General features: G+C 47.4%; 1 protein-coding gene across 1 annotated transcript in view; it reads left to right on the forward strand.

The window, feature by feature from the left end:
* Positions 1-4,141: 4,141 nt before the first annotated feature.
* The window catches only part of ATP2C2 (ATPase secretory pathway Ca2+ transporting 2), a 32,113-nt gene continuing 21,944 nt past the window's right edge, over positions 4,142-14,310 (forward strand). The window contains exons 1-3 of the mRNA XM_054170304.1: positions 4,142-4,457; positions 12,092-12,202; positions 13,888-14,004. Coding sequence (XP_054026279.1) covers positions 4,359-4,457; positions 12,092-12,202; positions 13,888-14,004 — 327 coding nt within the window. The 5' untranslated portion in view covers positions 4,142-4,358. The remainder of the gene's footprint in view (positions 4,458-12,091; positions 12,203-13,887; positions 14,005-14,310) is intronic.

Consider the following 14,310-nt stretch of genomic DNA (forward strand, 5'->3'; position numbering starts at 1 on the left):
GAGGAAGGGACATTGCAGATGTCCAGAAGTGCTGGACATACCTAGTTCAGAGCTCCAGTAAACATCATGGTGCAGAAGTGTTTGGTTACCTTCAGGAAGCTGTTTCATGAGCACTGAAGAAGCTTATGAGGTTGAGACAGTCCACAGAAGGTTCTTTGGAGACTGAGTTTCTCTGCCCACTGCATGTTCACAGAGGAGGTTTACTTCTCCCACCTCACACTGTCTACACAGGCTAGATTTTTGTCTGGAGGTCTTGTCAGGTGAGCATTGATTGCCTTTCTCTGGCAAAAGGATTTACAGCATAATTTAGCTTCCTTTGGAAGTAGGTTAAAAAAAGACAGCTTTTAATGGTGAGTCTACAGAGGAAAGTCCTCTTCCCATTATTTTCTCCATATATTTCTATGTAGGCAAACTAGCAAGAACCATGGGAGAAGCTGTGCAAAATAAAAAGACCCTCTGACTGTTTTCAAGACATAGGTGTGGCTGGTGGGGCTCATTTCACCCAGCCTGAGATGCCCCACCAGATGAATCTGCTAAATCAAACAGTGGGAGCTGTACAAACAAAGCAAGAAATATAATTCCCCCTTTCTTCATGGTGACTTCCCTAAGGATTTTCCCTGGCCTGTATCGGTAGCATTGACTCAGTGGTGGTCAGTGCTAGGACAAGGGGCAAGAGTTACAAACCAGAACATAAGAGGTTTCACTTGAATTTAAGTAAAAACTTCTTTACTTTGAGGGTGACAGAGCACTGCATCAGGCTGCCCAGAGAGGTTGTGGAGACTCCTTCTCTGGAGATTTTCAAATCCCACCTGGAGGTGTTCCCGTGCAACCTGCTCTAGACACACCTGTGTTAGCAGGGGGGTTATACTAGATGATGATCTCCTGAGGTCCCCTACCATTGCATGTTTCTAGTATTCTAAGACAGAAAGGAATCATGGCTCAAAACACTGTTCTTAGCTTTTATAATCAAGACCAGTGGATGTTCTACCCAGGGGCCTGGGTAAAACCCAAGCTGAAAGCAGAGTATTTGGATTTCAAACTGTAAATTCTTCTCATGCAGCGAAGGCTTTTCCCCTCAAGGTGGCACAATAGGAACAAGAGAGTGACAAGCTTTGGTTACAGTGAGGGAAGCAGGTGAAAGAGCAGCAACCTTTCAGGCTCACGTAATCAGAGATGATTACAGCTGCTGAGGTGTTTGGCTCTTCATAATAGGTATGTTCTAATAAAAGGCTTCTCAAATAACCTCTTTAGAAGTGGAGACTGGCCCTGAGCTTTATCATCCAATTAAATAGGAAATACTGGAGAGGCACTGTAATTGGGCTGTGTGTTACGGTTTTGTAGTGGGGAAATATTATCAGAATGAAGAAACACAGCTTGAATTAGTGTTGTGCTCTTTACATTATAGGCTTGATTCAGTTTGTTCCATCATTTTCTGAGCCACAAGATGGCAAAATACATGAGGTTTTCCACTAGATTTCCTAACAGACAGAAATCCAAAGCAGCAAGAAAATGAAACTCCAGCCTACTCAGCGGTGGGGCAGGATGCATGACAGATGCTCATCAACAACTACATTTTCTTTCTGCATTTATTCCATTTCATTGCCACTAAAATGTGATTTCACATTAGGGGACTGAATGAACATAAAGATGACAGCAAGAGCCATGGTCCTGAGCCCAGACAATGCTGTTCTTCACAGGCTGCAGATCTGCTGGATAATAAACCACAACACACCAATTATTATGGTGGATTGTTATGCTCATCAGCTGGTGTTTCTTCTTTTCTATGTCCTGATTGTCATGGTGCTTTTGTTGTACCTCTCACTCTGCCAGGATTGCCTCCATGGCAGCCTAGGATGTGGCCTCTTGGCCCACATCCACATTACACAGATCACAGAATCATTTTGGTTGGAAAAGACCTCTAAGATCAAGTCCAACTATTGACCTAACACCAGCAAAGGCAAATCTTCCCCATAGCCTTCCAAAGCTATCCGAAAACACCTTTCTCCTACAACCACGGACATCAAACCATGCTCCGAAGTGCTATGTCTAAGATGTTGTTTGAATGCCTCCAGGGATGGTGACTCCACCACCTCCCTGGGCAGCCTGTTCCAGTGCCTGACCACTCTTTCAGTAAAGAAATTGTTCCTAATAGCTGAACTAAACCTACCCTGGCACAACTTGAGGCCATTTCCTCTTGTTCTATTATTTGGTACTAGAGAGAAGAGACAGACCCTCACCTCATTACCACCTCCTTTCATCTAGTTGTAAAGAGCAATAAGGTTTTCTCTCAGCCTCTTCTTCTCCAGAAGATTTTTGTTTCCACAAGCAGCAGGTTTTTGCAAGGGGGAAGAAGTTACATGAGGAAACCATCAGCAAGAGCCTGCTGCTCAATCAGTGTTGTCATCAATGCTCAGCTAACGACAGCCCTCTCAGGATGGCACAGCCATGGTCCATGGACACGTTGCATGCAGCAGAACCCCAGAAGAATACTCAGGGTCCTTGCAGGTAGCAGCTCCCCTTGCTGTATGCCAACCTCATAGATGATGGGTGAGGTTCTGGAAGCAAGAACAAAGCCAAGGAAATTATTTTCCTAATTGCCTAGAGAAGTTTTTCACCACTTTTCTGTCAGAGACAACTCAATGTGATCCCAAGGCTGTGACTACTACAAACACACTCAGATGAAGAAAAGAATGTGTTTCCTTGCCAGGTACTGCCTGCTTTACCATATCAGGACCATGACAGAGCCAGCTGGGTGTGCTCCAGCTCCTTACAATGGCTACAGAAGGAGGGAACCAGCTTTAAAGTGTGCGCAAGCTCAAAGACGTTTTGCTACCTGTTTCCCATGTTTCATAAGGTCTGAAACTCTCTCTACCCCTGGGATCCTGGGCTGCCTTCAAGCCCTGGCTAAGCACCTTACATAAACCTTGGGCAGGGCCTGAATGTGCACAAGTGCCCAGCATTATCCCTGGATGTTTTCCCATGGGAAGGAGGGCTGTTGCAGCAATGCAGGAACTTCATTCATCTGTCTGATGCAGCCAGTTCAGGTCATTAAGAAAGCATTTCTCAGTCAGGGGCCAAGGGAGTTAAGAAGCCCAGCTGTGTTTTACAAGCATCTAGCTATGTGCAGGGTGTTTTCAAATGGCTTTGTTTTGTCTTCTCTCTTGAGAGCAGCCCTCCCTCCACACCACTTCACTGGGACACGATGTCTTAGCTGTACCTGCTGGCTAAATCATGTTGATGGGGCTTCCCATGGGGCTTATCATCTTTTGCTGGAGCTGGTGGGACCTGGGAGATGGATGCAAATAAGAAACACTGAAATGCTCCATGGGTAAGCACCAGTTTGATTGAAGCTGGCCAGGTTTTGAGTACCATAAGCTGTCACACAGGTGAGAGTCTGGGGTCTTGGCCCCATCATGGTCCAGGTGTCAGCACTTCTGATGTTCCAGAGCTGTGAAGCTGGGATCTATTCTGCAGGAAATTGCACATGAGTTTTTCCCTGACTGGGAATGACACTTATTCCCTCGGAGCAGCTTTTACTGTCAAAGGAGGATGTTAATCTCATCGTTTACACCTTAGGGATGATTTAAGCCTAAGTGAACCATGTAGCCATGATGCCTGAGGGAGAATGTAGGTGTCCTGGAGCAAAGCAGAGTACCTTACTCCCTGACAGGTGGCTATAAATCTTCAGAACAGATGTACCAGCTGAAGGTTAGCCATATGTTGAGATCCAGCATGAAAGGACAGGGAAGCCTGTGTTGGTTGTTTATTTTATTTTTTTTAACAAATGACCATCACAAATTCACACATCACCCATTTATGTCCTCTCCCTGACGGAAATACTTCCAAATCTCAGCCTTATGCCGAATGGAGCGTATCTCAAGGAGGATTTCCCCAGCCTGGAAGTTCAGAGAGGCTGGGCCGTGTGTGTAACCGGTCTTGTCTCGGCAACCTCCCTCTCTGCCTGCCCGAGATGTGGCACCTGCCGATGCTCCTCCCGCAACCGGCTTTCAGAGGGCGGGGGCCAACCCAGAGCTGCAAGCCCTCAACCTGCTCTTCAGGTGCCAGCCACGCACACACGTAGGTGCCACCTCACCCTTCTATCAGCCACAGTCTTAAACACAGACAAGCTTCTCCTGGCAGGGTTTTGTGGGCGAAGCACCTTGCGCCACCTCCCTCCTTAGCTCCCTCCAGTACCTGCGGCCGAAGGCGTGACTTGGCGACAGGTAAGCGCTGCCTGTCCCCGCCTGTCGCCGCGGCCCCGCGCTCGCAGGGCAGTTCCACTCAGCGCTGCCGGCAGCGGCTGCGGGTGGCCCCGGCCAGGTGGCCCCCGGGGCGCTTCCCACCGCTGCGCAGCGAAGATGGTAGAAGGAGGTTTCGCCAAACTCTTCCAGAAAAGGTCGTTTTTCCGCTTTGCACAGAAATATCAGCCCCTTGGAAGCGGTGAGCCGGAAGAGGAGGTGAGGATTGCCTGTGCCTCTTGCTTGGACCTGCTGAAATAGTTTGTGCGATTTGGGTTAATTTCGGCTGCTTTGCCTGCTCTGTCCCACTTGGTACTGTCGCCACGGTGCTCTGCGCTCTCCTCTCTCTGCTCCAGTCTTTCCCAGTGCAGCAGGGGCCGAGATCAATGATGTTTGCCAGGCAGCAGGCTGAGATGGGGAGACTTGTTTCTGTGCAGTGCTCCCCAGACCTATAGCTCAGGCCAAAGTCCTGGCCAGGAGCGTTGTTCTCTGCAGGGGGGAGATTGGGAATGAACGAAATGCGTGCGAGAGCAGCTGCCGCGTGGGCCATAGGCGCTGCCGGCCTGAGGCTTTCTCCAGTGCTTGCACAAAATGCAAATGCTGCCTCAGCAGAAGGGTAAAGGAAGAGCCATGCTAACCCTGTCCCATGGTGTCACTGCTGGTGCATAGGCTGTGAGCCCCTCGGACTGTTGCAGTCATACTGTCAGCAAATGGCCAAGGAGAGCTTTCACTCAGCCTGCAGAATCCACTCTGAAATAAGGCTTTCTTTTCTTGAACAATGCTGGGGTATGAACATTGATGTTTTTTTCTCCATCCTCCCTTCACTGCCTCTTCTCAAGAGTGGCCAGTGGTGGTTTAGGTGACACATTTGCTGTTCTCCTTGTTTTTTGACCACAAACCCTTCAGGTCTGAGATTATCCTACTGTCACATCTGCTCAGCACAGGGGTTTCCATTGCTCAAGCCCCATTTTCTTCTCCCACATGAAGATCAGCTGGGTGTCCTCCCAGGTAAACCTGATTTCTCTAATCCCTTCAGCAGGCTGTGTTAGCCAGCAAACACTATCCATACACTTCAAGATATTCACGTTCTTTTCCACAGCTGTCTGACTGAGGTCTGTTCTCAGGTGTCCTTTCAGCTAATCCTCTGCTCTCCTCTGAGTCTCAGCTTTCCAGTATGGGGGTTGGTCAGTGCTACAAGGCAAAGTAAATGAGACACTGAACTCTTACCCCATGCATTGCATGGTGCAACGCTGCTCTACACTGTTTTAATGTAGCCCAAAATCCCAGGGAAGGAAGAGCTGGATGAGGTTACACAAAGTGTCTGTATCTTGCTTTGATGGGAAGCTGAGAAAGCTCTGATCATAAGTAGGCAGGAGGCCACCAGCAATCAGTCTGGTTTGGTTTTTGGCAGTACCATTCCTGTTGTGCCAAAATAAATAATGATACATCCTCGCCTCCAGATTTAAACCTTCCTGTATTTTAGCTCCAGCCTGTGCAGAATGTGATACATTTATAACAGGACAGGGGATTGACCAGCATTCTGACACAAGCATAGGAAGCAAGGGTATATTCTCAGGTTCTGACTTAGGCTGGTAAATGACTCGCATTGCCACTAGGAATTATATTTTGCCTCTTGAAAATAGCTGCAGAGTACTCTCAGTCTTATAGATCTTAAGTATTTTGGTCAAAGAGCCATAGAGATGTGAATCCAGGTGACCTGATGGGACTTAAGTCACGGTAAACCCCAAAACTCTCCCAGGAAAAGTCTCAGCACTGGTAGCTGTGAAGTGGTGGCCAGCTCACAGGCTCTGGTGTTACCTGGACAGGGCAGAACAGTAAACTTCTACATTGAAGCTCTTTTTCTGCAGTGGCCCATTCAGAATCACAGGGAGTGTTTGTGGTGTGATTTGTGTTTTATAAGAACTGTGTTTTTCCTGTAAGAGTCCAAAGACTTTTCTTCTGAGCATCCAAGCATGTGTGTGTGTGCACACGTGTGAGCACACATACCTGTGAGTGTATGTGTGTTTGAAATTGGGAGAAAAAGCCATGCCCTGAATGAGTCACATAACCTCTTCTCTTTAGCCGTGCACTAGGGCCATCCCCATAGCACCCAGCGACCCCAGTTCATACAGTCCAGGGCAGACATACTGAGGGACTGCAGTCCTCCACTCCAAATAGTTTTTACCCTGATGAGTTGGGTGGATTTTGTAACACCATTCAGGGCAATCTTTCTGTCTTCACTTCATGGGGTGGCTTCCATTTGCGCAGGTGGGAGAAGAATTCATCGGGATCTACTGCCAGCCCATGGGGACCTGCTGCTGAAGGGGCTTTTTCTCCTGTTAGCTTTAGAATGACCTGGCTCCTACCCCAGGCACATCCAGGTTAGAGAGTTTAGTGCATCTTCAGAGTTTCTTCAGAGCTGCTAGGAATTTTCCTTTGCAGTCACTTCATTTCTCCTTACCAAGTCCCCCCAACACCTGATCCATTCAAGACTCTCTAGCCATGAGGTGGAGTACAGATATTTCCTAGCCCTGTCCTATACTCAGGGCTAAATCATATTCCATTTTGGGCTGAGGCTTTTGTTTCCATTTTGGGTTTCACACCAATGAACATTCATCTGCTGGAGAATTTCACACACGCCATATTCTTCTGGGTATGCAAAGCATCCTTATCAGAATGGTTTTATTATCATGCAGGACGAGGCTCTGGCCAGCCTGATCTAGTGTGGGGTGTCCCTGCCCATGGCAGGGGGGTTGGAACTACATGATCCTTGTGGTCCCTTCCAACCCTGACTGATACTATTACTACTGTGATACTACAACCTTTTTCTTTCAATATGGCCTCAGCATAAACTGAGTAGAGCAGCTTTCCTCCCAGAGAAAGAAAGGGAGACCATGGGATTGCTTTGGCACAGCCACAACACAGAATTTACTTCATTACACTTGAGTGTTTTCAGCCCCTTACAGGTGTCAAGCTCAACTTCTCAGTTCTGAAAAGCTGGCAGCAGGCAGGGAGTTAACTCCTTCACTGTCTCCTTCCAGCTCCCACAGGTTTCTGGGCTTAGGGCTGCAGCACCTCCCTCCCAGGAGACTTTATATAGGAAGTAGCCTTAAAGCCTTGGAGTTTGGTTTCTCTTGGGCGTGGGAGGGACTGGTTTACACAGAGAGGAAGCCCCTTAACTGGGAGCTGTGGAGCTGCAGTGGTTGGGCTTTCCTGCAGCAATGCCAATACTACCTTTCAGCTCAAGGGGCTTTGCTCCAGAATAAAGGGAGATTAATTTCTTTTTTTTAATTAAAAAGAAAAATCAATCAGGTTTAATCAGGAGCAAGAGAGCAGAGGAGTGGGGGGAGGGAGATGAGTAGATGGGGGGCAATGAGCCCATGATTTGGGGACTGCCCACCCAGCCTGGGTCTACCCTCTCATATCCCCAAGAGCAACTCACAATCAGGGAATCATTTTAAAGCAGTTTTCTGGAAGACTTTTTGAACAGTCAAAATGTCTATTTTGAGCCTTACATCTGCAAGCTGGGAGAGCAGAAGATTTATTTCCAGTAGAAAGTCTGAAATTCTGCAATAGGTGTGGGATGGAGCAAGAAACTCTGTGCATGAGGAGCAGCAGTTGGTGGGACATGGCTGAGGACTTGGGTAAGGAAGCCCAGCAAGGCAGCCCCTTGCTTGCAGAGCACTGGTTTGCTCCGGGCTGGTTTCATGCTGGCTGCAGCCCTGAAACACCACTCTCTGCCTGCTGTGTGCACCAGGATGAGCAGTGTGAAGGGGTTTTGAGGGAATGGGGCATTTATTTCTTTGAGTAAGGATGAAGAACATGCAAGAAAATATTTTTTTGTTGCTAACCTTAGTCTTAAAGAGCTTCTGGTAAGACTAAGTAGCCCAGCCCACTTCTGGCTGGCTCACATAGGTTGGCTTGTCCGAAGTTATCCAAGACAGGAGGAAAAGAATATGCAAAACTTCAGTAAAGGCAGAGGTGGGGAGAATTCTGAGAACTGATCTTTTGGGCTGTTTGCCAGGGTATACAGAAAGGACTTTGCACTCTGCAGAAAGCTCCACACCTTCCTCCTTCCCACACGGGCTGCTTGGCACAACAAGTGATGGATTGTTTCGGGATGAGGGATGCGGAGGCAGCAGTGCAGGTACCAGCAGTGCCAGGCGTGCTCTGAGCTGTGCTGGGACAGCTGCTCTGCTCAGCCTCCACTATTTCCTAATCTTGCAATGGAACAGAAACACTTTTTTGATTATTATTATTATTATTATTTTAAAAAATAATAATTTTTTATTCTTTTTTAATTTACTTTTCAGCTGTGTGAAGCTGTGCACTCTTGTGCGTGAGTCATGCCTAGAAGAAAAAGGTTGAGAATGTAAATGGATGGTGTTGAGAGCCCACATTTGCCTTGCAGTGGAAATAGAAAAGGAATTAATGCACAGCAAGAGTTGTGGTGGAGTTAAATCCGGTTGTCAGATGGTCACAAGTGGTGTTCCCCAGGGCTTAGGTTTGGGACCAGTCTTGTTTAATATCCTTATGAGTGATGTGGGTAAGAGTAACTTCCCAGATGACACTAAGTTGGGAGGGAATGTTGATCTGATTGAGGGTAGGAAACGCTCTTCAGAGGGACCTGGGCAGGCTGGATTGATCAGCCAAGGTTAGTTGCATGAGGTTTAACAAAGCCAAGTGCCAGGTCTTGTGCGTGGGGTCACAACAACCCCATGAACACTCCAGGCTTGGAGGAGAGTGACTTGAAAGATCTCAAGATGCTGGTCAATAGCTGGCTGATGAGCCAGCAGTGTGCTCTGGTGGCCAACCAGGTCAACAGCATCCTGGCCTTTAGCAGGATTAAGGTGTCCGGTAGGACCAGGGAAATGAATGTCCCTCTGTGCTTGGCACTGGTGAGGCCACACCTTGAGTACTGGGCTTAATTTTGGGACCCTCACTACAGGACAGACACTAATGTGCTGGTGTGTGTTCACAGAAGGGCAATGAAGGTGGTGAAGGATCTGGAGAACAAATCTTAGGAGTGTATGAGGGAACTGGGGTTGTTCATCCTGCAGAAAAGGAGGCTGAGGGGAGTTGGTCTCTTCTCCCTGGTAACAAGAGATGAAATGAAAGGACATGGCCTCAAGTTGCACCAGTAGAGGCTCAGGTTGGATATCAGAAGAAACTCTTTCACTGAAAGAGTTATTGAGAACCAGAACAGTCTGCCTGCAGAGATGGTTGAATCACCATCCCTTGAGGTGCTTCAAAGATGCAGAGATGTGGTGCTGAGAGACATGGTTTGGCACCAGATTTGGTAGAGTTAGATAAGGGTTGGATTCCATGATCTCAGAGGTCTTTTGCAACTGAAATGATTCTATGATTTTAAGTTTTGTGAAGGGGTTTGCTCAGGCCCCTGCCTGGTGCCCAGTAGATGTGGTGTGGGATGCATCTGGGGGCTAAGGGGTCTCCACACCAGCAGCACATGACAGAGGAGGAGGGAGATGGGGGTTCACTGGCACATTTGCAGCTTGTGCATCACTGGTAGGAAATGCTGCACTGCATTCATCCAGGGGAAACCACTTACAGGTATAAGCTAATCAAGGCAAATTAATTCATCCCTATAAAGTTGTTCATTTCACAGCAGCCCCTGGCTGTAAGGAGCGTGGAGCTGGCAGCAGTTCCATCGATCTGGCTGTGCACAGCTCAAGCACATCCAAGTGCTTTTCTTGTTCATTTCCTCCACACCTTTTTGAAGGTAAATATTAGTGACAGAGCTGGGTCCTGCCTTCCCTCGCCGGCTCTGGGCAACTGGAGGCATGTTCACCTCTGTGCCTGGATCTTCTTCTGTCCTCCAGCTCCTTTAACTAAAATTGAAACTCTTTTGAGGCAAGGCTGTACCTTAGAGTCATTGAATGTGGTGTGTTAGAAGAGATCTTTAAAGGTCATCTAGTCCAACCCCCCCTGCAGTTATCAGGGACGTGTGCAACTAGAGCAGGTTGTTCAGTGGCCCATACAACCTGACCTGGAATGTCTCCAGGGATGAAGCCTCCACCACCTCCCTGGGCAACCTGTTCCAGTGTTCCACCACCCTCACAGTACAGAACTTCTTCCTTGATACTTGCATGTGTCACCAGCAGCACATAAGAGCTTGTAGAAACTGTGTTAATTAAATCAGCACAGTAATGAACTCAAGGTATGTGTCTATAACAGTCATGGTGTTTTTCCCCAGCAAGTCCTTCCATCTCCTTAGATGCCTGGGTGGCTTTAGGATCTGGCTGTCATCAAAGTTGCAGGAGACTCATGAATTTGCACAAGCAGCAACAAACCACTTTTAAAGGTGGAAGAATTTTTCTGTCCCTTGTAGGGATGTCTGATAAGGAAATACTGAAATAAGGGTCATGTCTGTTGGTAGTACACCTTGAAACAGCAGAGAGATCCTGCAGCTTCTTTGGGCAAAATATGGTTGCCAGCATAAGGGAAACAGAGCAGCAGGAAAAGCCTTGAACATCTTGGGCAAATTTCTGGGGGTGTGGAAAAGTCAGGTTGTGCCTAGGGCAAAATGGTTTCTAAATGATCACTGCAGAGACCAAGAAATGATCACTGCAGAGACCAAGGGATCACAGCAAACTCCTGTGTGTACTCCAGGAGCAGGTCGGTATCTCATGTGTTAGCAAGATATCCTGTGGGACAGGGACCAGTGATAAAAAAGGAGGCTGCAACACATGGAAGTGGCCAAAGTTTGTTGGTGTTTTGGTGGTTTCTCTGGAATCATCATTCATGGATTCTCCGCATTCGTCCTGAACTTTGCATTGCAAAACATTGGATGCTCCTCAGAAGCCTCTGTGAATACTAATAGAAGGGCTCATTTTTCATATACCACTTCTGGCAGCCCTAAAGTCCTCCAAACCCCTGCTCAGGTGCTGATGAGCCAGATCTGACCTCCAGGTGTTGGTGTGGGAGAACCAGTGCCAAATTCCTCCCCCTCTGCTGAGTGAGAGCTGGCCATGGGGCTGAGCACCAGGCTCTATCAGGATCCTTCTCATAATGAGCACCCACCCTTGTGCTTCATGAATGAAGGTGAATGGGAATGGATTTTCTTGTCCCTTGGGAAAGGTGAGGTTTGTCCCTTGGGAAGGGTGAGGTTTCTCCCTCTCCATGCAATAGTGATCACACTGCCTCTGTCCTGTGCCTGACTGAGATTTCAGAGGATGCTGCTGCTCTGGGAAGAATGCTTTGGAAAAGGAGATGAGGGATTTCCACAGGGAAAAGAAGTGGGGGTGCTAAGTCATTTGGTTCAGGCCTTGAATTGCCTGGATGGAGAAAGAAAAACCATTTGCTCCTCTCAGAAGTGTTTGTAGAACTGTCTTGCAGGGAAACAGATGTGGAGATGAGAAAGGAGGCTTTTGCTTTCTCCCACTGGCTCAAAAATCTTTCTATCTCACATTTTCTGTTCATTTATCATGTTTTTAACAAGGGCAAAGGTTTTAACTTACTCTGAGCTTTGAGCATGGGGTGGGCTGTGAGACACTGGCACAGAAGAATGCTCATCTTGGGCATGATATCAGCAAGCAGCAGACCTGGCACACTGTTCTGACCACAGTCATGCAATTAGCTTCTCTTTTTGGTAACCCAGCTCCTAACAACCTTTCTTCCAAGGCAGGGATGTGCACCTGTCTTTGAGGCTATAATGAGGATTAATTAGTGAGTGGCATGAAGGGCTGTGATTTAGGGAGTGTTTGAGCTAACAGTGAGGTCACACCTGGCAAGGTGAGGGACCGGAATGGGATTAAGGGAAGCAGCAAAGAGATGATTAAATGCTTTCATTAACTGTGCTCCCACCTAACAATTGCTTTATCTTATTTACTCAGACCCATGAGGATTGTGAGCTGAAAATAATTGAGCAGGAGAAGGAGGTGACAGTTCTGCCCCCCAAAGAGGCATGTAAATGCCATAAAGAAGACTTGGCAAAAGCTTTAAAGGTAAGGGGTTTAGAGGTGTTTGTGAACACAGCATGTGGTTTTATCATCTGACTGTGGGGAGACCAAGCAGCAAAATTGCCTTAGGTTTCACATGCAAACTCCTAAAGTGCCCAATTCCTCTGCCTTCGTGTGGGATGAATCCTTGTGTTGGCTGTGTTGGAGGCTCAGCATTGGGCATTTGTGTTTCATTTTGTCCTGGGGCTGGATTTCACTGGAGTGGGTGGATCTTTCAGCTGCAGCTGAAAGAATTCCATTGTCCAGCCTGGTAAAGAAGCTCTCCAGTGCTCTGCCAAAGCTGTCAGAGGAGCCCCAGGATATTTTGCTAAGGATTATTATTTGCTAACTAATAAATCAGCAATAGATCTGACCTTGTTGGGGGTTTTTAATCCAGGCAAAATAGATTTCATTCCTTCTCCATTTGTTCTCTTTGAATGTTGTCAGGGTATTCTTATCTTTTCTTTAACTGCACAGTGAAACCAGAAATCAATTCTTTACTACTTTAGATTTCTTATTTGTCATCTATTATGCAGGTTCTCACTTGTGGGAATATGTTCTAGGGTGTTGTGTTTTGGTTTTGGGGTTTTTTTATTAACTTGTGCTTACATTATGGATTTCTGTGATGATAAAGTTTTGCAGTTTAACATACCTCAACAGAAAAACAGAAGGTAGATTTATTATGTTAGAGGGTAGAAGGGCTCTGCAGAGGGACCTCGACAGGCTGGACAGATGGGCAGAATCCAACGGTATCAGATTTAAAAGATCCAAGTGCCGGGTTCTGCACATTGGCCACAGCAACCCCGTGCGGTGCTACAGGCTGGGGTGAGTGTGGCTGGAGAGCAGCCAGGCAGAGAGGGACCTGGGGGTACTGGTTCACAGTAGGCTGAACATGAGCCTGCAGTGTGGCCAGGCAGCCAAGAAGGCCAATGGCATCCTGGTCTGTATCAGGAACAGTGTGGCCAGCAGGAGCAGGGAGGTCATTCTGCCCCTGTACACTGCACTGGTTGGGCCACACTTTGAGTCCCGCGTCCAGTTCTGGGCCCCTCAGTTTAGGAAGGAGGTTGACTTGCTGGAACGAGTCCAGAGAAGGGCAACAAAGTTGGTGAGGGGTTTGGAACACAGCCCTGTGAGGAGAGGCTGAGGGAGCTGGGGTTGCTTAGCCTGGAGAAGAGGAGGCTCAGGGGAGACCTTATTGCTCTCTACAATTACCTGAAGGGAGGTTGTAGCCAGGTGAGGGCTGGTCTCTTCTCCCAGGCAACCACCACCAGAACAAGAGGACACAGTCTCAAGCTGTGCCAGGGGAGGTTTAGGCTGGATGTTGGGAAAAAATTCTTCATAGAGAGAGTGATTGCCCATTGGAATGTGCTGCCCAGGGAGATGGTGGAGTCACCATCGCTGGGGGTGTTTAAGAGGAGACTGGATGGGGTGCTTGGTGCCATGGTTTAGTTGTTTAGGTGGGTTGGATTGGTTGATGGGTTGGACATGATAATCTTGAAGGTCTCTTCCAACCTGGTCTGGTCTATTCTATTCTATTCTATTCTATTCTATTCTATTCTATTCTATTCTATTCTATTCTAGTGGAGGGCCAAACTATGAATATCTTGCAGAAGCTTTCTGTAGCTATTCAACAGAAGCTTTGTGTAACTATTCAACAGTATGTAACACTGGATTTTTTCATTTCCCTCTAGGTTGATTTGCAGAGTGGACTTGCTGAGTTTTCTGTGCTACAGCGCAGGTCAAAACATGGCTGGAATGAATTTTCAGTAGAGAATACAGAACCCATATGGAAGAAATACCTTGACCAGGTAGGATCTTCTGCATAGACTCTCATTTACTGGTGAAACCCCCCCTGCCTGGGTTGGCCTGAGTGTGTCTATGCATCAAAATATTCAGAGTTTCTACATCCACAGATTCAGCCTTGGAACAGGCTGTGTCCTGGACACAACATGTCCATTCCCTGGGGAAAGCTATTGTGAGATTGAGATGTGGGGGTCAATTCCTGTGAAGATAACATCTGAAAATAAAAATAAACCCTTTTATCTCCACACAGTCCACAAATCAAAAGCCTAGATCAGTGACCTGATTTCTGCAGCATATTTATTCCCTCTAAA

Source organism: Dryobates pubescens, chromosome 19 (genome assembly GCF_014839835.1).
Source record: "Dryobates pubescens isolate bDryPub1 chromosome 19, bDryPub1.pri, whole genome shotgun sequence".
NCBI lineage: Eukaryota > Metazoa > Chordata > Aves > Piciformes > Picidae > Dryobates > Dryobates pubescens.